This window comes from Histomonas meleagridis, assembly GCF_020186115.1.
Source record: "Histomonas meleagridis strain 2922-C6/04-10x chromosome Unknown contig_16, whole genome shotgun sequence".
Classification (NCBI taxonomy): Eukaryota; Parabasalia; order Tritrichomonadida; family Dientamoebidae; genus Histomonas; species Histomonas meleagridis.
The window spans coordinates 927,834-948,744 of NW_027150781.1; the positions used below are offsets into that span (position 1 = coordinate 927,834).

The window sequence follows — 20,911 nt, forward strand, 5'->3', positions numbered from 1 at the left end:
TGTTTATTTTATTGATTAAACATGTGGTGAAAGTAACACGAATGATCAGTAACTCATGAAATTTCATTATAATATTGTTCCAAAGTAGTACTAAGTGTGCCTGAAAAACAACAACCAGAAACAGTACATGATTCTGAACCAATTTGAATTCCAAATTTATATGCATTTTGTCCCTAACCAAGAGAGTTCCTCCCACAAACAATAACATCATTACCAAATATAACACAATAACCAAAATCAATATTTTGTGAAACATATCGAATTTCACTATTTGGCTGGTAATAAGGTAACCTCCTTCAGTTCAAGTTTTATAGATCGATGAAAGAGGAAGTGCGCTACTCTCATGTTCATTGTGCACAAAATGAAGATTAGAACCTACAAGTGGATACACATTAAGTACTCTGACTGAGTATGTCGTTGTAATAATATCAAATAAACTGGTTTTCAATTTAATCAATTTCTTCGTAAACAATATGTGCTAAATCTTGATTGAAATTCTGTACAATTCAGGTAAACATATTTATTTTTATATCTTACTTCAAGGTTCATTTCATCTAGATGATATTCTTTTAATTTTTGAACATCCATTTGGCATTATAAATAATTTTTGATGAAGCATTTGTAATTCTTTTTTCAGAGAAAGCTAAAACATTTAGTGAGAATTATCTCTATCAACTATAGTTGTATATAATAACTTATCTATATCGATCTTATTGATATAAATTAAGATAGTTCGTGGTTTGTTGTCCATTTATGAATGTTCTCTATTTCGAATTTTTCCGGAAAGTTAGCCGTTTCTCTCTTTGACTATCCAATAATTTGCACTAGCTAAGACAGATTTACAGACATTGACTTCAGCCATAAATTTTACATCGAATAACAAAATAATTAATGAAAAAATTGATTTATTTGAGGTATTTTGTGAAGAAATCGACCATCTTATCAAATGGAATTACGTCCATATTGTCGTAAAGGTCAGTGTGAACAGCGTTTGGTATTATCAACAATTCCTTATTGTCGCCCTTCAACTTCTTAAATGCGTCCTTGCTGAAGTAGCATGAATGCGCCTTTTCGCCATGGATAACAAGTACAGCGCTTCTTATTTCGTCGCTGTATTGTAAGATTGGCATATTCAACAACGACAGTGGTGATGTTACATTCCATCCGTCATTCGAATTAAGGGATCTCTTGTGGTAACCACGCTTTGTCTTATAGTAGTCATGATAATCCTTGACAAAGAATGGCGCATTTTCTGGAAGTGGATCTACAACGCCGCCGCCTCTTGCATAGCTCTTGTTCCTATAGTCAACAGTCCTTTGTTCGCACATGCTCTTCCTCTTTTGGTAACGAGCTTCTTCAGTGTTTTCGCTATCGAAATATCCTTGCGCGGTTACACGTGTCATATCGTACATTGTTGATGAGACAGTGGCTTTGATACGCGTATCAATTGCGGCAGCATTAATGGCAAAGCCACCCCAGCCACAGATACCAATGATGCCGATCTTCTCTGGATCAACTTCATCAGATGTGGATAAATAATCAACAGCTGCTTGGTAATCTTCAGTGTTGATATCTGGAGAAGCAACATAACGTGGCATGCCTCCACTTTCACCTGTGAATGATGGATCAAACGCAATTGTTAAAAAGCCGCGTTCGGCCATGGTTTGGGCATAAAGTCCAGATGCTTGTTCCTTAACAGCACCAAAGGGACCACAAACAGCAATTGCTGGAAGTTTACCTTCGGCATTAATTGGTTTGTATAAATCAGCTGCTAATGTGATGCCATAACGATTGCAGAATGTGATCTTACGATGAGATACCTTGTCGCTTTTTGGAAATGTTTTGTCCCATTCGGTTTCGAGCTTAAGATTTTCCATATTCATGGTGCTGGAAAAATAATGAGGTGATAAATTTCAGAGTACTCAAAACTTCAGTTACGATAAATTTTCTGAGTGTTAGACCAATTTATAAACTACTCAATTCGTAGACCGTTTGCAGTGGTTTTTGTATGGTTCCCAAAAGAAAAAAATTAATTTAGTCTTATGCTATGTTCTGTTAACTGTATTGGTAATACTATAAACTTATGATAATCATTTCATACTTAGTTTTCAAAAAAAAAAAAACACAAGTCGGAAAAAATTGTTTATCAATTTGGTTTATAAGCAGCCACTAAATCCTTTAGAGCAACACATCAAATAAAAAACAAAACATTATTAATATAACATTTACATTTTCTATTTATTCTTCTCCATCATTTTTCTTATGATGTCTTCTCCTTCTATGTCTATGCAAAGTTCCAATGTTTGCCTCTATTTCCATTTCAGCGTTTTCCACTTCGGGTGCAGTAATATCTGTTACAGTCGGCGGAACAGGTTCCACATCAGGTATATTCTCATCCTCAATTATATCATTCATTGCCTCTTTTCTTTTCATTATTTCTTCTGTGTCACGTTCCCATTGTTGTCTTCGTGTTATGAACTGATCCATTCGAAAGTTGCGCCATATATAACGCGCTCCGTTTTTGACGCTTTCATTTTTTAAGTTTTCGCATATCTGCGCTTTAGCTTTGATGTCGCAGACGTCGTACATAGCTTCGATTACGAATGCTCCATTACGATCTAACGCAAGTTCTTGTGACTTAGGAATTAGACGTCGGATGATTTTCATCTTGGACTTTATGTCAATGTTCGACTTGATGAATTCGGATACGAAGTACGAACATGACTTGTCAAGTGAAAGTTCGAATATGCGATCTCCGCCAAGTTGCTTAGCTGCCTCGACAAGTGGTTTATTACTACTTGGATCAAAGTTACATATGCTTTGAAGCATTTTCGAGCCATTTGGCGGAGATATAGAATTCATATATTCTATCAAATTATCATTGCCACTTTCATTAACAAAATATGATACAAATCGGGTCTGATAGTTGGGATCAGAGTAGATAAGTCCTTTGGAAAGGGAAACAGCAACTTGGGGTCGAACTGAAATGATCTTAGGAAGTGAAGGAATAAGTTGTTTGACAACAAGTGATAGTTCTTCCCGGTTACGCTCACACTCGAGCCATCGCTGAAGAACATAGTTGGCGATGGGATGTGAAAAAGCTGAAATTGCTTCTTTACGAAGACATTTCTCAAGAAGTACAGTGGCAGCTGGTGCACCAACATTCTGAAGGAGTGATTCAATGAGCTTAGAACCAGATTTATCACAGATATCTTCATAGGTGCATGGAACAGATGATAATAAATATTTGATAAGTTTGGAATAATATTGTTGATTGAGTGAAGCAATCGCTTGGAGTGTGGCGCTGAATTGTGTGGACTTAACTCGAGTTGGATCATTGACAATTGCTTGAATAATTTTTCTGGAAAATTTATCAATCTTTTGATTCATAGAAGCATGAACAGAGAGTTCTTTGAGAATTGTACGAGCAACATGAGAACCTGCATAATCATCAGCTAGATCAGCTGCATTCGGTGTAAGTTCTGTAACTAAGCTTGATAACAATTCAGAAAATTTTGGTGGAGGAACATCAGAATCAATGAATTGGAAGCTTTGTATGATTATTTGTTCAACAACATGAGAAGAGAATTTATCATATGAAAGATCTTCAAAATGACCTGAAAAAGCCCTGAACAAACGCTGAAGAGATAAAATAGGACAATTCTTTATGTAACTTTCCATAAATCTCGAACAAGCTTTGTGTTGAGCAACTAATATTTCTTTTCCACGAAGAGCTTGATCAAGAGGTTCAAAAAAATCATTAACATCTTCTGAATCTTTAATTGAACTAAATGCATCCATTGCTCTCTCGAAATAGTCTACATCCTCTTTAGACAAGTGGCGCTCTTTTTGATTTTTCATTTTGAATTCGACCGCAAACAAACTCAGTCAAATTCATGGAAAAACATTTTTTTAACTTCATCATTGTTATGAAAGAACGAATCTGGATAAATGCTATCAAAACAACTGGTAAACTTCATTTGCCATATATAAAATACATTTTTTAAAAATAATTTTCAGATATAATTTCCATCTTATAAGATTTAACATAAAGTTTTATTGACAAAACCAACGCCCTTTTGAATAAGTATTCATGTAAAGGATCATCAACAAATTAATCGATCTTCCATAATATATTATGGAATTAAAATTTTAATATTGTGTTTATTGATTGCTTGATGTTTCCAAATCCATGGTGTGATTTTATTTTAGAGTAAATATTTATATTAATTTCGGGATTTCATGTTTCAAAATTTCCACAAATTCCCCACATTAAAAGAGGTTGATTGCGGTTTATTTACGATTGCAATACTTTATGTTTTGTCCCAAACGATACCACCGAAAATCTCCGAATGACTTTTTGAATGTCTGATGGTATGTCACGGCCGATATTCTGCTTTTTGAGTACAAAAATGCTGTTTACACGGTTTTTTCTGAAAGATTTTTTGTATTAAATATTAAAATATCTTAATATATAAATCCTTTTGTTTAATACTTACAAGAATAAATTATTACCATAATAATTTTAAATAAGTTTAATAATTATAATATTATAATATTTGTAATTAGCAAGATAAATTTGTTTGAAATCGGTTATAACGTCGCCTTGGTACTGTAGGCCTTTCAAAATTTGAGAGCCCACAGCTCATTTTTATGATTCTATCTTCAGCTACATTAGGAAACTTTGAGATCTACTCAACAATAGAGTGCACAGACACTAATACAATACTCGCAGTAAGAGACAACAAGGGAAATTCATATGCTGCAAGGTGTACACCAACTGATTTTAAAGTTAGAACATTCAATTTCGAGGTTAAGTTGTTAATGGGTCTTAGAGGCAAGTCTAAGTACATACCAAAGATGATCGCTTCTGGTTCTAATGATGAATGCAACTATCTTGTCATGAAACTTTTTGGACCTTCATTATCTTTCATCTCTAATGAACTTGGCCTTGGTAAATTTGGTACATCAACAGCACTTAGAGTTAGCTATCACATCCTTCAAGCTCTTCAACAACTTCACAAATTAGGTGTTATTCATAGAGATATCAAGCCATCCAACATTGTAACCACAAAAGATCACACCAATCCAATCAAGATCATTAACTATGGCCTTTCAAGATACTATCTTAATAAAGATGGTTCACTTGTTCCAGAAAGAGCTAATCCAGGCTTCCGAGGAACAGCTAAGTATGCATCTGTTAATGCCCTTCAAGGAAAAGATTTATCCAGAAAGGATGACTTAGAGTCATGGTTCTATGTTTTGACAGAATTATTATTTGGCAGTCTTCCATGGGGCGACCTCAAACGTAGCAAAGAAATCCTCGACATGAAGTGCAATGTTAACTTCAATGATCTTTATTCCAATACTTTCCCAGAACTTCTTGAAATCTGGAGAATGATTCAATCAATGGACTTTTCTTCCAAGCCAAACTATGACAGGATGGAAAAGATACTCAAAACAGTCATGTCCAACAACAGTGTTAATTGGAATGACTTATATGATTGGGAAGCATTTGGATTAAGACTTGGTGCGCCATTTACAACAACAGAAAAGGAGCCTGCTCAGTTATCGACATTAACAGTTCCACAACATAACTCATTCTTGAACAAGTTCCAGTTCATTAAGCTACTATGGAATGATAAACCTAACAAAGGCTATGCACACGTTGATGAAACTAACGTTCAACTTTTGTAAACAATATAAATTTTGTAAATCTTTGTTTTTACAAAAAGTCGTTTTTTGAATAGTTTACACAGTACATTAGACTTTGAATTACATCCCTTCCGTTTCTTTAGGGAAAATCGAAAAATCGACAATTGGAAAGAGATATCTTGCATTCACAATTGGAGGATTAGTTTATTTGTATAAATATAATTTACCGGTACTTGAATTTATCTCATCATTTACAATCGAAAGCTCATGCGATTTCTTAACGATAAATGAAAGCCCTTTCACTAATAGAATCCATGTTTCAATAATTGCGAATCAAATGTTATATTTTTATGATGCACAAACTTATGACATTTTTGTATTTTTTTTTTCTGCAAAATTTGTTTACTTTGATAATTGCTTCCCATGCTCTATCTTTTTGATTTCAATTGATGATCAACTTATTCATTACAAAGTTTCACTAGATAAAAAATCACCATGTTATAAAGTTGATTGGAAACTTGATTTTCCTCAAACTTTCAAAATCAAAAAGTTTGTATTAAGTCCATCGAACAATAACATCGCTCTTATATTATCAAAGAAAGGTGATGTATGCAAACTCATTCGTGAAGATAAAGATAAACCAATGCAAATTGTTGAAGGTTTTCTTCAATTACTTGAACTTAATCCAATAATAGATATATTTCCAACATCTTCTCTCGATATGTTTATTGCTTTATCATCAAATCAAATATATTTTTTAAACATTTACATAGATTCTGTTATTCAAGTTGTTGAGATTTCATCAAACATATTTTTTACAAAAGTTTTTTCAAGTTCTGATGTTTCACCATATGTATTTACTCAAAAAAGTGACGATTCTCTATCACTTTTTCAATTGACAGACGACGGTTTTGACGCATCAAATTCAATTTTTCTCGGCGAAAGTAAACTTAATTCATTATACCCACATGATAATGGTGTTTATATTATAGCAGATGACTTTGAGTTATTAGATTTAAGTGTTCAAAACAAACGATTAGTAATATCGAGTGAAATTAAATTTCCTTTATTAACTAATGATATGAAATTTACATCAGATTTTGATCAAGTTTCATATGTATTACCTAACAATGATATATGTATTATCAATGACAAACATATTACCGAAATAATTCCGAATTTTTTAGATGATCCGATTGAAGACATATTTTTCTTCACCAAAAACATTTTGATTATATATTCGAACAAAACATTATACAAAAACAAAACGAAATTATTTGATGAAACAGATATTATAAATTATAAATATATTCGAAATGATTTAATTATTGCGTTTACAAATGAAAAACTTTTATTATATTCACATGAAACAGAAACAATTTCATTTTTTTATTTCCCTAAAATTATTGATGTTGCAATTAGTCGAAACAATAAAACCAATTCAATTATCATATGTTTAATAATAGAACAAAACGGAATTATATTTTTAAATGAACAATTTCATGAGATTGATATTACATTCAATAAATCACAATCGAACACGTATCAAAAGTTATTATTTGAGTATCCGATTCTTTATTGCATTAACAACAACATAATTTATTCATTTAACATTGAAGAAAGACAACAAATTAATAACATTCGATTTAATTATAATTCGATTTATCTATATAACAAAGAAATATATTATACGTTACGAAATTCGATTTATAAAATGAATGATAAACTTCAAAAGAAAGAAATTATTGAAACCTCAAATTCAAATTTAATAATAACATTTGTAAATGATATTTATATACAATATATAATACCAGAAAACGGAATATTTATATATTATTATGAGAAAACTATTAAACAACATAAAGAAAATGAAACTTTAGAAATAATTCCATTGTATTTCCAAAATAATAAAATAGAAACACTTCGAAATTATATTAAAAAATTAATATTAACATCGAAGAATAAAGTTAATGATATTGAAACATTGTTATGTTTGTTTAACTATGAAATACCATTTCGAGATCCAAATAAATTTAAAGATACAAAACAAATATATCAAAATTTGGTATTTACATTTCCAAATGATTTGTTAATGAATGATGAAAATTATTTCGTGATAAAAGAATATGTAAAACAATTTATGAATTTAAAAATGTATTTATATGCTGCAACATTATTAAACAAAATTAATTCTAAAGAAAAATGCGCAAAAGTTTTAATGAAAAATAATTTCGTGGAAATCGGTTACATATATTGCGTTATTAATAATATAAATTTGTTCGAGTTGAATATTTTTAAATGTGTAATAGAGTCGTTGTTGAAAATTGGAAAAATTTTCGAAACTGTGAATTTGTTGTTAAGGAATAAATGTTATAGAATCGCATTGTCGTTGTTATTTGATGCGAATTGTTTGGATGTTTTAAGGAAAATAATTTCCGATTTTGATTTGTTTAATTATGTAGAAAGTGAATATGAAATGAAATTAATTGATAAATTAAATATGGATGTGAAATCATTGGACGTTTTGCTGAAATCTATAACGGACTAATTGTTTTTAAAGAAAAATGAATAAAATTTTGTAATATAAATTAAATTTTTTTTCTTGAATATAAATTAATGAAAAGAGAAAATGTATAATTCACAATAATTTCTTTTTTTAAATCTTGACATTTATATTTAGATCATCGCCAAAACTGCTGCTTAAAGTCTTTGGTTTTTTTCTTCTTTCTTTGTCCAAGCACAATATTTTCTTCCATATTGAACCATTTCTTGTCTTCCTCATATATAAATCATGGTTTCTTGCTTTCATCCTTAGTACACCAAAAAATACATATTTAGTTTTTAACTAAAAACGCATTATTTAAGTCAAGATTAAAAAAAAAAATTCCTTTTTTTCTTCTTTATTTTCAAATCTGATTATTACCGATGATTTGGTTGAAATGATATCAAAGTTTTATTGAGATTCTGAAGAAGTTTTGAGAAAAAGTTGTTACAAACATACAACTAAACATTTAAAATACAAAAACTATCAGAAGATACATACTAAAAAATTAAACAAAGTAGACAAAAATGCAAAAAAATGATTAAGTGAATCAAAGATGTTTGAAAGAGAGAGATAAAATGGGGGTGGTAATGATTAATTGAGATATGAAATTATATGAGTATGTTAATAGCATAAATGTGATGGATAAAATGATTAAATTTCAAATTGTCCATTGTTGAGCTTCAATAAGTCATAAGATATAATTGAAAAAATCATAGTGTACACCATAAAATATCACATCATTTTTTGTGCACATATTTTTCTTCTTCAACCAATTAATGAAATCCATCCAAATACAATTCCGAGTTTATTCAAAATTTTGTTTTCTGTGATTTTGTTTTTATGTAATTTGTTGGACGAATTGAAGCTCAACAATGGACAAATTAAAAATTTATATTGAACAGTTTGAATTTTCGATTTACTGCTTTTATAATTGGTTGGACAAATTGAAAATCTCAGGTGTACCTAAAATTGACAAGGTTTGTTTGTGTCACGATTTCCAAAAAACCCTCACATGATACCTGAGAATAACCCCCTTAAACCCAATATCCCAACATCTATAACAAATTACTCAACAAAAGAAACAGAAAGTCCTGTTAACTTTCTTAATATACTGGAACAAATTGTATTTAATTTAACAAAAAGCAATCTTGAATCCTCAGTCCTGCAAACAATGGAATTATTTGATTCAAGCTTTCCATATTCATTTAATTTTGTTTTGAGTAATTTGATTTTTATTGCATTTAATTCACATAAGAATAAAAATAGTGATATATATATAAATTATTTGAAATTACTTCAAAGTAAAGAAGAAGAAATAAATAAAAATGATTCAAATATCATTTGCGTATTTACTGATTTCTTGTTATACGATTTGATAGAGGAAAAATATTACCTTATTGAGAGAATGATTGAAGAAAATTTCATTGATTCAAGTGTTGCTCATGAAATTCCTTCAATATATTTTGCCCAATACAAAACAGAAAAAGAATACACGAATCTTCTTCGTTTTCAATTTAAATTAGGAATAAATGATTTCGAGAGTTATGAAGAATTATCAAAGAATGATTTTGAACTTCATAAGAAATTAATTAAAGAAGGACATAATCCGAATGAAATTACAAAAATAATCCGAAATGATGAAATAGAAAAACTTCAAGAAATCTCATCACAAAAAGACTTTGATTATAATCAAACAATAAAACCATCACTTTATGAAAGATATTCAATTATTAATCATAAAAATGTTTCTTTAATTGATTATGCAGCATTCTTTGGATCAGTAAAATGCTTTAAATATTTACTTATGAATGGTGCAAAAGTAGAAAACACAGGTAAATATGCAATTGCAGGTGGAAATGAAGAAATTATTCATTTATGTGAACAAAATCATTCATCATTTGAATATGCATATGAAACAGCAATTGAATTTCATCGAAATGATATCTTTAAATATTTATATGAAAATAAATTAGAACAATTTGATAATAATAAATTAGGGAAATTATGTATAGAATATGGTAATTATGAAATTTTTGCGTTTTTGCTTGAAAAAGGTCTGAAAATCAATGAATCTTTAATTGGGAAATCAGCAAAAATAGGAAATTTATATCTAGTAAAATATTTCATACAAAATTATTACCTTCCAAAAAATATTTTAATTAAATCTTCTCGAACAAGAAATATTGAATTTGTTAAATTTATTCTAGGACAAAAAGGAATTGATATTAATGCTAAAAATCTTTATTTATTTTATGTGAATATTTTTTAATTAATTTAATGTTTTTAAAGACTTTTTGGAAATTATTCAAATTATTTTTTACAGCACTTTTAAAGGTATCTGAATATGCCAACATTTATGTTGTTAAATTACTTCTTGAACATGAAGGAATTGATATTAATGCTGAGGATATTTATTTGTTTTATTTGATGTTTATTTTAATAATTTGATATTTCAAAATAATATTTGGAATTTATTTAAAATACTTGACACAGCACTTATTTTAGCATCCAATGAAGGTAGTATCGAAATAGTTAAATTACTTCTTAAGCAAGAAGGAATTGATATTAATGCTAAAAATATATAAATGTTTTACTTGATATTTATTTTAAAGGTTTGATGATTTAAAATTATATTTGGAAATTATTTAGATTATTTAAAACAGCACTCATGTATGCATGTAAAAATGGTTATAGTAATGTAGTTAAATTACTTCTTGAACAAAAAGGAATTGATTTTAATGCTGAGGATATTTATTTGTTTTATTTGATATAAATTATAATAATTTAAAATTTTGAAATAATATTTGGAAAGAATTTAAATTATATAATACAGCACTTATTTTAGCATCCGATGAAGGTAATATCGAAATAGTTAAATTACTTCTTAAGCAAGAAGGAATTGATATTAATGCTAAAAATATATAAATGTTTTACTTGATATTTATTTTAAAGGTTTGATGATTTAAAATTATATTTGGAAATAATTTCAAATATTTCATACAGGACTTACCTTAGCAGCTGATCTAGATTATATGGAAATAGTCAAATTACTTCTTGAACAAAAAGGAATTGATATTAATGCTAAAGATATTTATTTTAATAATTTCAGATATCAAAATAATATTAGGAAATTATATAAAATATTTTTGACAGCACTTATGTGGGCATCTTCAAAAGGTAATACAGAAATAGTTAAATTACTTCTTGAGCAAGAAGGAATTGATATTAATGCTAAAAGTATTTAATTGTTATGTTTGATATAAATTTTAATAAATTGGTATTTCACAAGAATATTTGGAAATTATTTAAATTATTTTTTACAGCACTTATTATATCATCTTTAAGTGGTTATACAGATATTGTTAAATTACTTCTTGAGCAAGAAGGTATTGATATTAATGCTAAAAGTATTTATTTGTTTTATTTGATATAAATTATAATAATTTAAAATTTTGAAATAATATTTGGAAATTACTTAAATTATTTAATACAGCACTTATTAAAGCATCTTCAAATGGTCATACAGAAATAGTTAAATTACTTCTTGAACAAAAAGGAATTGATGTTAATGCTAAAGATATTTATTTGTTTTATTTGATATTTATTTATATAATTTAGAATTTTAAAAAAAAAATTTGGAAATTATTTATATTATTTGATACAGCACTTATACATGCATCTTCAGAAGGTCATACAGAAATAGTTAAATTACTTCTTGAACAAGAAGGAATTGATATTAATGCTAAAGATATTTATTTGTTTTATTTGATATTTGTTTTAATAATTCCAAATTTCATAATAATATTTGGAAATTATTTATATTATTTTTCACAGCATTTTCACATGCAGCAATAAAAAATTATTTACAAGTAGTTAAATTACTTCTTGAACAAAAAGGAATTGATATAAATACAAAAAATATATAATTAAGAAATTTAATGTTTATTTTAATCATTTTTAATACAATAATATTATTTGGGGATTATATAAATTATTTCATTGTGCACTTATATTGGCATCTTATAATGGTTATATAGAAATGGTTAAAATGCTTCTAGAACAAGAAGGAATTGATGTTAATGCTCAAGATATTTATTTGTTTAATTTAATATTTATTTTAATAATTTTCTATTTCAATATGATATTTGGAAATTATTTATATTATTTTTCACAGCACTTCTCTATTCAGCTGATCATGGTCATACAGAAATAGTTAAATTACTTCTTGAACATGAAGAAATTGATATAAATTCCAAGGCTCTATAAAAATATAATTTCAAATTTACTTTAACAATTTAAAATTATAGAATAAAATTTGGAAATTATTCGATTTATTTTATACAGCACTTATGATAGCATCTGAACTTAACAAAATTGAAATCGCTAAATTACTTCTCGAACAAAAAGGTTTTGATATTAATGACAAAAACATTCATTCAATAAATATGATATTTTTTCTATAAATTTCAAATTTAAAAAATAAATATTGGAAATTATATAAATTATTTAATACAGCACTTATATTGGCATCGATGAACGGAAACATAGAAATCGTTAAATTACTTCTTGAACAAGAAGGAATTGACGTTAATGCTAAAGATATTTATTTGCTAGTTTTAATATTTATTTTAATATTTTGATATTTCAAAATATTATTTAGAAATTATTTAAATTATTTAATACAGCTCTTACATGGGCATCTGATCATGGTTATACAGAAATAGTTAAATTACTTCTTGAACATGAAGAAATTGATATAAATTCCAAGGCTCTATAAAAATATAATTTCAAATTTACTTTAACAATTTAAAATTATAGAATAAAATTTGGAAATTATTCGATTTATTTTATACAGCACTTATGATAGCATCTGAACTTAACAAAATTGAAATCGCTAAATTACTTCTCGAACAAAAAGGTTTTGATATTAATGACAAAAACATTCATTCAATAAATATGATATTTTTTCTATAAATTTCAAATTTAAAAATAAATATTGGAAATTATATAAATTATTTAATACAGCACTTATATTGGCATCGATGAACGGAAACATAGAAATCGTTAAATTACTTCTTGAACAAGAAGGAATTGACGTTAATGCTAAAGATATTTATTTGCTAGTTTTAATATTTATTTTAATATTTTGATATTTCAAAATATTATTTGGAAATTATTTAAATTATTTGATACAGCACTTATGAATGCATCTTATAAAGGTTATACAGAAATAGTTAAATTACTTCTTGAACAAGAAGGAATCGATGTGAATGCAGAAAATGTTTATATTTTGAATTTCATATTTATTTTAATAATTTCTTATATTTAAATAATATTTGGATTTTATTTTATAAATTTCTTTCAGCATTAGCGGAAGCGTTATTACAATCCAATCAGGAAATTATTAATTTACTTATTGAACATATTAAATTTTGAAATTATTTTATCATAAATATTTTTTTTATTTTCTTAACTATGAAACTTTTTTTATAACAAACATTAATCAGAAATAGAATATTCAAGAATAAAATTTATCTTATGCTATAATTAATATTCATGAATGTTAATAAAATTTTTATATCCAACAAATTTAAATATTAATTAGAAAAAATATTAGTGATGACTAACATGTTGTATCTTTCCATTTAGGATTCATCGTTACGGTTACATTAATGGTATTCAATGATGAACGATCAAAACAATGATATTCATCAGCACTCCAACTGTAACGATGTCATTTTTGAGAATTTTCTTTCTATATCATTAATCGTTTATTGGATCAGAATCAGTAAATTTACAAAGCTGTATACAATCAAATAATTCGAAAAAGGATAATTGTGGATATAAAGCTTTATAGGGTAAAATAAAAAATAACAACAGGATTTAACAATAATAATAATAATAAAAGAATACGTGTTAACATTGAGCAAGTGTTTAGTCTTGATAAACAATAATTATTAGCGGAATTGATAACAAGTTTACGTTCAAAATCAAACAAATTCACACTGTCAAGAGTTTACCAGAGGTGATGATATTTTTATGAGGGAATTATGGTAAAGCAAAATATTTAAATGATTATTTTTTTAGTTGATTTAATAAAAGTGACAAATGAACGAGCTGAACTCAAGAATTACATCCTGTGCCCAAAAGTTTTTTGAATCTGGACAGTTTGCTGATTGCATTATTAAATCTCAACAAGGGAGTGAGTTTCGTTGCCATAGAATCATATTATCCAAACAATCTAGGTTCTTTTATAATTATTTTAACCAGAACATCCAAAATGAGAATGAGTTAACACAGGAAATAGTTCTTCCATTTAGTGATGAAGCAACACTTAACAATTTTATTTCATTTTTGTATTCTGGTCATATCCATTTAACATCATCCTCAGCTCCAATCTATTTAAAATATGCAACTGTATACGAAGTCTCAACCCTTAAAATGGTAACAAATCTTTTCATTAAGAAAGTCATTAATTCCAATAATATTCTCCAATACATTAAAATCTTTCTTCAATACGATCTTATTGATGAAGTTTGTTCATACTCCAAAATGCTAGCTGACAAACTTATATTAAATAATGACAAAATCAGAGAACAATTATTTAATTCTATTTGTCCGAAAGTTCTGTTTTCAATTCTTAAAGAAGAAAAAGTTCGTCAATTTTATAGTCAAGATAAAATCATTGAATTTATTGACGAATTCAATGACATTAATCCCATCACAAATATTGACGATAAAAAGGACCTTGAGTCACTCATAAATTGGGGTGACCCATTTGCATATTTTTACTTCACAAAAAACCGCTGCGATTGGACCACCCCAAAAACATCAAGAAGGTTTTTAAATAAAGTATTAGAGATAAGACGTAGAGACTTAATGACATTTAGTAAAGAGGCTAACGGTGCTAGCGATAAGGTGTCGAGATGGTATCCTTATGTTTGGTTACATAATATTGCATATGCACAACCAATCGGTCAAACACCAGAAGTAAAACTTGTGGAGTTTATGTCAACATTAGGCATAGCAAAAGTACCAATAAATCCAGAAGCTTTTGGATTTTTGCAGATTGATGCAACAGAACCAATACATGAAATTTTCGCTCCAAGAAATGCAGTTTCACAAGATGATACATACTACTTGTCAAAGGATATGTCTAAAGAAGAAAATGGACCATATTACTCGATATATATTTCAGAAGATGCAAAATTCCTCCCATCACAATTCATTCTTGATTCCAATATTCCGAAGTTGTTTAAGGGAGAAAGATACAGAGACCAACCATATCCTAAATCGGTAATGCTGAGTGGCGGAAGTAAAGGTGATGATAATCCTCTTTTCTCATCAGTGTTACTGGAGGATGGCAAAGCATCGGTAAAACTCATCACAAAAGACTCGTTATCATTCCTAAAGGTAACTATGAACGGGGAGGAAAACGGAGGCGGAAGAGTTTTTCGCATCAAACAAATCGACTTCATTGGGCGTTTTCTGCCAAAATAATAAAGCACAGAAATTTGTGGTAAACCGTTTCCTTGTGTTTTTTTCTTCAAAACTTCTAAACTCTTGTGTTTAAATTCAAGTACGAATCAGAAGTAGCAAAAAAAAAATGTTAAAACTTAAGTCAATTCCACCATAAAAATTTGCAAATCTTTAAATTTATAAATTATGAACATATCATCACTCAATAGTTGTGCCGAAATATAAGTGTCTTAAAGCAACTGCTTTGCTTTTTGCTATTAATTAAATAATAAACATATTTAATATTAAATTTTTTAACATAATTATTTCACAAAACATCAAAACGACCGAAACATTATTTTCATCCTACGTTGGCGTTTTGTTAAATTTGCTCCGTAGCTTCAGTGGACAAATTATTGGCATTGTGTTACACTTTTGTGTTTCTGTTTGATTTGTTTTTTCAGAAGAAGAAGTCACATTTTGAGTTTCGGGAGCTCTCACAACTGGTGATAGCTGTACTGGTATTGGCTGTTCAGTTGCAATTACAGTCTGTGGAGGTTGAGGAGGAATGGTATTGCAATCATTTGGAAGAGGAGGCTGAAAACCAATTGGAAATGGAACAGGATTGGGTTGAAGAGGATAACCTTCTATAGGTATTCTGTATCTGATTGTCCATTGTCGAATTTCTGCATAGTTGCCTTTAAGAAATGGAATCTTTTCAAACAATATTTTCCATGATTCAGAATGAGATGTATTGGTAAAATATCTAAGCTTCTGTAATGATCCGTTTATGGATGATTTGCATTTGGAAATTAATAATCTAAATTGTCGAGTATTGATTGCTATTGCATTATCAATCCAGCAAACGCCACAAACAAGAAATCTTTTCCAATCATCACTCTTACCTTGTTCTGCATATTTTCTAACAGCTTCTAAAATTACATCAAAAGTTTCAATTCGATGTCCTCTACTTCTTTTGAAAGAATAACCATCAAATGTTGCTTTTAGATAAAGATAACCATTTTGGTCTTCTTCGCTTAATAATTCCCAAAACTTAGGAAGCTTTACCTTCTTCTTTATTTTTTCTTCACCATCATTCATTAAAGAAATAAGTGGCCGGCCAATTGTTGAGTTCAAAAAAATGTTACCTCACAAAAAAAATACATCCTTTCAAAACACACAAAAATTGAATGCTATCTAAATCTTGAACCTCCGTTCCAGATAAGTCACAAAAATTACCAGAACGGAAATTTTGATCAAAAATATGGAAAACTTAACTTCCCTCAGGTAAAAAAGCACGACCGCAATTTCTTTGTTTTGTTTTGATTTGTTAAATTGCTTGGTTAATTCACCAAAGGACAAACAAGTGACATGAAAAAACGTTTGGACAATTAAAATTGATAACATATGACTAAATAACCATACAAACCACTTTTTCAAACAAAATCACATCACCAAAAAATATGCATAAAATTCTGCAATATAACCACAACGTAATCCTGTTGGTATCTGGTATCAGCACTTAGATACCAAGTGGAATGCTCTTATTTCTGGTTAATGAATATCTAAAGAAAACAAAACATTGTAATTTTGCAAATTATACTATTTTAAAACTGCAAATAATGTGAAAACTACTCTTTAAAGATTCAAACAAAAACATATCATGAATTACTATAGTTTCTCCTTTTTAATAACAATATATAATATTAGCATTAGTATAATAATGACACATGATTAATTACAAAAACCTAAATGGAAACAAAAGATAATAGCAAGAATTTTATTGATCATATATTAAATAAAAAATTCAGATGAAGGATTTTTGGATAAAATGGTTTTGACGATGAGAAAGACTTATCATTTTTGAAATTTGATGATTTTAAAATAATTTTAATCGTTCTATCTGATTTTTTCGTAAAAAACGATTTTTATCAAAAAGTTGTTGACCGTTAATAAAAAATGTCTGGTAAAGGTGGATATCTCTCGAAGAAAGGAGAAGGGCGTTTCAAATCATGGAAAAAAAGATGGTTTATTGTTGAAAATGACAGGGTTAGCTTTTACCATGCTCCTGGTAAACCCAAAGATGGTGAAATTCTTTTCTCCACATTTACTGGCCCACTCGTCTTAAATACTGGAAAGAAGAAAAAATATATAACAATAACAACAAACGAACGTGAATATAGTTTACTTGCTGAGAATGAACGAGAAGCTAAATTATGGGTGGAAGCAATAAATAAAGCTTATAATCTTCTCTCTCAAAGTGGCTTTGGTCCAGGCGGTGAAGCTTTCCGAGAAGAGGTAAAAGATGATTATAAAATCAACTGCACATCTTTTGATGATTCCTTATTTTCAGTTAAAAGTGCACAAAACAACAAAATATCAAGATACGTTTCTGTATTATCAGTGTCAGATAAATATTTCGGTAATGTTGATACAGCTATTCAACTGCTTCAACCAGTTTTAACAGAGAAATGCAAATATTACATTAGTTCTCTCCTCACAGAAAAGTCAAATGGCTTTGTCAACATATACTTCCGACATATCTCCAACGAGAATATCTTTCATTTAATCCAAACAAGTGGAAAACTCGAAACATATCTTGCCACATTATATTCAGCCGAAATTTTACTTGCAATTGAATCTGTACACTCTGAAGACTTTTGCTTCACTGTTCTTCCACTTCACTACTGTCAACTCGATGGCGAAGGCCATGTTCGAGTAATCTCAATTGATGTAGTCAACACTAAAACTGGCGCCAGAGCACTTGAAAACAACAACAGAATCCTTGCTGAGTATTCCTCACCTGAAATTCTTCAACGAATTGGATTCTCTAAAGAATCTAATTGGTGGAATTTCGGTATCCTTATCTACGAAATGCTTCAAGGTCTTCCCCCATTTTATGGAGAGACACTCGAGGAGATAATGGAAAACGTCCAAAACCAGCAACTCGAATTTCCAAAAGATAATAATCAATTCACTCCACATGCAAAAGATTTGATCACAAAGTTACTCGACCGAAATCCAAAGACACGACTTGGTGCAAATGGTCCTCAGGAAGTGAGAGACCACCCATTCTTCAGTGTGATAGAATGGAGTAAACTCGAAAAGAAAGAGACTCGATCAATATATATACCACAGCCAGGCGAAAAGGCTTTCGATCTCGAGTTATCAAGAAGAATTACAAAGGTTGTTTACGATGATGAACTTCCTCAGAAAAATTAAATCGTTTCGTAAAAATCGTTTCGTTGAATTTGATATTTTCCTTTTTCGTTGTTACTCAAAATTACATTTTCCTTATAATAAATTGGTTTGAACATCTTCAAAGACTTTTATACATTTTATTTTTATTGGTTCATTAATCTCAAAATGGATAGTAAAAACGATCGGTTTCAAGACGAATTTTTCTAAAGTTTCTATAAAAAGTAAATCTGGGAACGGTTTTACTCGCTTATCAAGGACATATAAAAGGTAGGATATTTTTTAAATTTTTAAACTTGATATGCTTATTTGGAATTAATCTTCTCAAATTCTGAATTTATTGAGCTAGCAGTCATAAACCGCTCGGATGGGGGTTTTACTAAACTTCTATGCAAATTGATCGGCATATGAATTGAGAAGGTTTGTTTGAAAAAATAAACGGTTTATGGGGTCCCCCTATGATTCAGTTGATCCATGGAACCTGAACTAAATATATTGTGGATAAACTTTTTAAATTATATCCAAAAAACCTTATCAACTTCATCATTTAATTATAACTTCTCCTTAAGCCCACGAAATTTTCATTCTTAAACCGAATAATGCTTCTATAACTGTTCGGTTATTAAAGAAATCTCAACCAAATATCGAATATCAAATACACCCACAATCTTCATCAATTGTAGATTTCGGTCTTTCATTTGTTTCGAATTTGATTTTATGTGCTTATAAAACAAAAAAAAATAATATTAAATAATATTAATGATGATTCGGTTTTGAACGATAGGGGATTTGAAAGGAAAAAAATGGCAACATCAAATTTTTACCATTTTCTCAAAAAATACGTTATTTATATCCGAAAAGTGTCTTGAATTCCTATGCTTTAATATTAATGATCATTGTGGTGATGAAGGCAGCCAAATTTGGTAAGTGTTACTTGTGATTTGTCAACAAATAAAATTGTTGAGATTTATTCATGAAAGCGTGATTTGTTATTTATTCCAAATAAGCATATCAAATCTTGATTTTCTTGAAATTAATTTATTAATTCAATGAAAAAATAAATGATATATCATATATGTAATAACTTTCAAAATACTTTAATGCTATACTTATTCGACATGGTTCATAATCAATAGTTAATAAAATATTTTCTGTTGAAGTACATATTCTTGTAAAATCTTGGTACATACGATACATTATTTTCTGTTTTTTCTGAAAAAACGATTTTTGATCATTGAATTTATCAATTGCATTTTTTTTTAAATTTTCGTATTTTCGAAAAATGTTCAATCTAATTTGATAATTTTATGAACGAATTTAATTAGTGTATGTTTTTTAAATAACGAATATGTGTTACGGTTATCTATTCCTTTTATCTCATAATATATTACATTCTACAACTTAATATTTGACATCCTATGTGATGATGTTAATTTCTCTATTTCTCCGATTATTAGTCAATACCACAGTTTCTAGCTAGCTATATTCATTAATATGAGCCAGCCTGACTATATATTTGTACTGCTGAATTTTTTTTATGCTTCATTCTATCAGTCATGTTTCCAAAAAAAAAAAAATGAATAATTCAAAATTCAATGTTTCAATGCATGTAGAAAATGATGTCGTTCACCTCACAAATTGGCTTTTTCGACGAAAAATTCAAGAATGACCATATAGTCATGATATAAAATATAAAAAAATCACTATTGACAGATGCCTCACTATTTATATTTGGTATTCCTGAATTTAAATATGATAAATCGATCATTTTTCATGAATATAGGTAATGGAGATAAAGATATCAACTCTAAACCTATTAATTTAATAATACTATTCGATCGATGTCTGATTCATTAACGACTCAGAAAATTAAACAAGAAAATACATCAGATATTATTTTTTAATTTATTTATGATTGATATTTATCAAAATAAAATATGTAAAATATGATATAATTATGATGGATTTAACAAATAATATTGTAAAATATTATAAATTACTTCAAATTTCTCACATTCATGATGAAAAGACAAAAATATATTTAAATTAAATAAA

At 28.4% G+C, this 20,911-nt stretch overlaps 6 protein-coding genes across 6 annotated transcripts; 3 read left to right on the forward strand and 3 right to left on the reverse strand.

The window, feature by feature from the left end:
* Positions 1 to 905: 905 nt before the first annotated feature.
* GO595_002144 (alpha/beta hydrolase) lies at positions 906 to 1,883 on the reverse strand (the record flags this gene model as incomplete). Its single annotated transcript, XM_067915021.1, has 1 exon — positions 906 to 1,883. One exon carries the CDS (start codon positions 1,881 to 1,883, stop codon positions 906 to 908), a length of 978 nt encoding a protein of 325 aa, XP_067777830.1.
* A 355-nt stretch (positions 1,884 to 2,238) lies between these two features.
* Positions 2,239 to 3,861, reverse strand: GO595_002145 (Nucleolar protein 9; the record flags this gene model as incomplete). The annotated part of the gene is made up of 1 exon (XM_067915022.1): positions 2,239 to 3,861. The coding sequence occupies one exon, from the start codon at positions 3,859 to 3,861 to the stop codon at positions 2,239 to 2,241; it is 1,623 nt and encodes a 540-aa protein (XP_067777831.1).
* Positions 3,862 to 4,653: 792 nt separating this feature from the next.
* GO595_002146 (CK1 family protein kinase) lies at positions 4,654 to 5,697 on the forward strand (the record flags this gene model as incomplete). The annotated part of the gene is made up of 1 exon (XM_067915023.1): positions 4,654 to 5,697. One exon carries the CDS (start codon positions 4,654 to 4,656, stop codon positions 5,695 to 5,697), a length of 1,044 nt encoding a protein of 347 aa, XP_067777832.1.
* A 9,055-nt stretch (positions 5,698 to 14,752) lies between these two features.
* Positions 14,753 to 15,700, forward strand: GO595_002147 (BTB/POZ domain containing protein; the record flags this gene model as incomplete). Its single annotated transcript, XM_067915025.1, has 1 exon — positions 14,753 to 15,700. One exon carries the CDS (start codon positions 14,753 to 14,755, stop codon positions 15,698 to 15,700), a length of 948 nt encoding a protein of 315 aa, XP_067777833.1.
* A 324-nt stretch (positions 15,701 to 16,024) lies between these two features.
* GO595_002148 (potassium/sodium hyperpolarization-activated cyclic nucleotide-gated channel 1) lies at positions 16,025 to 16,759 on the reverse strand (the record flags this gene model as incomplete). The annotated part of the gene is made up of 1 exon (XM_067915026.1): positions 16,025 to 16,759. The coding sequence occupies one exon, from the start codon at positions 16,757 to 16,759 to the stop codon at positions 16,025 to 16,027; it is 735 nt and encodes a 244-aa protein (XP_067777834.1).
* Positions 16,760 to 17,617: 858 nt separating this feature from the next.
* GO595_002149 (AGC family protein kinase) lies at positions 17,618 to 18,880 on the forward strand (the record flags this gene model as incomplete). The annotated part of the gene is made up of 1 exon (XM_067915027.1): positions 17,618 to 18,880. The coding sequence occupies one exon, from the start codon at positions 17,618 to 17,620 to the stop codon at positions 18,878 to 18,880; it is 1,263 nt and encodes a 420-aa protein (XP_067777835.1).
* Positions 18,881 to 20,911: the final 2,031 nt, after the last annotated feature.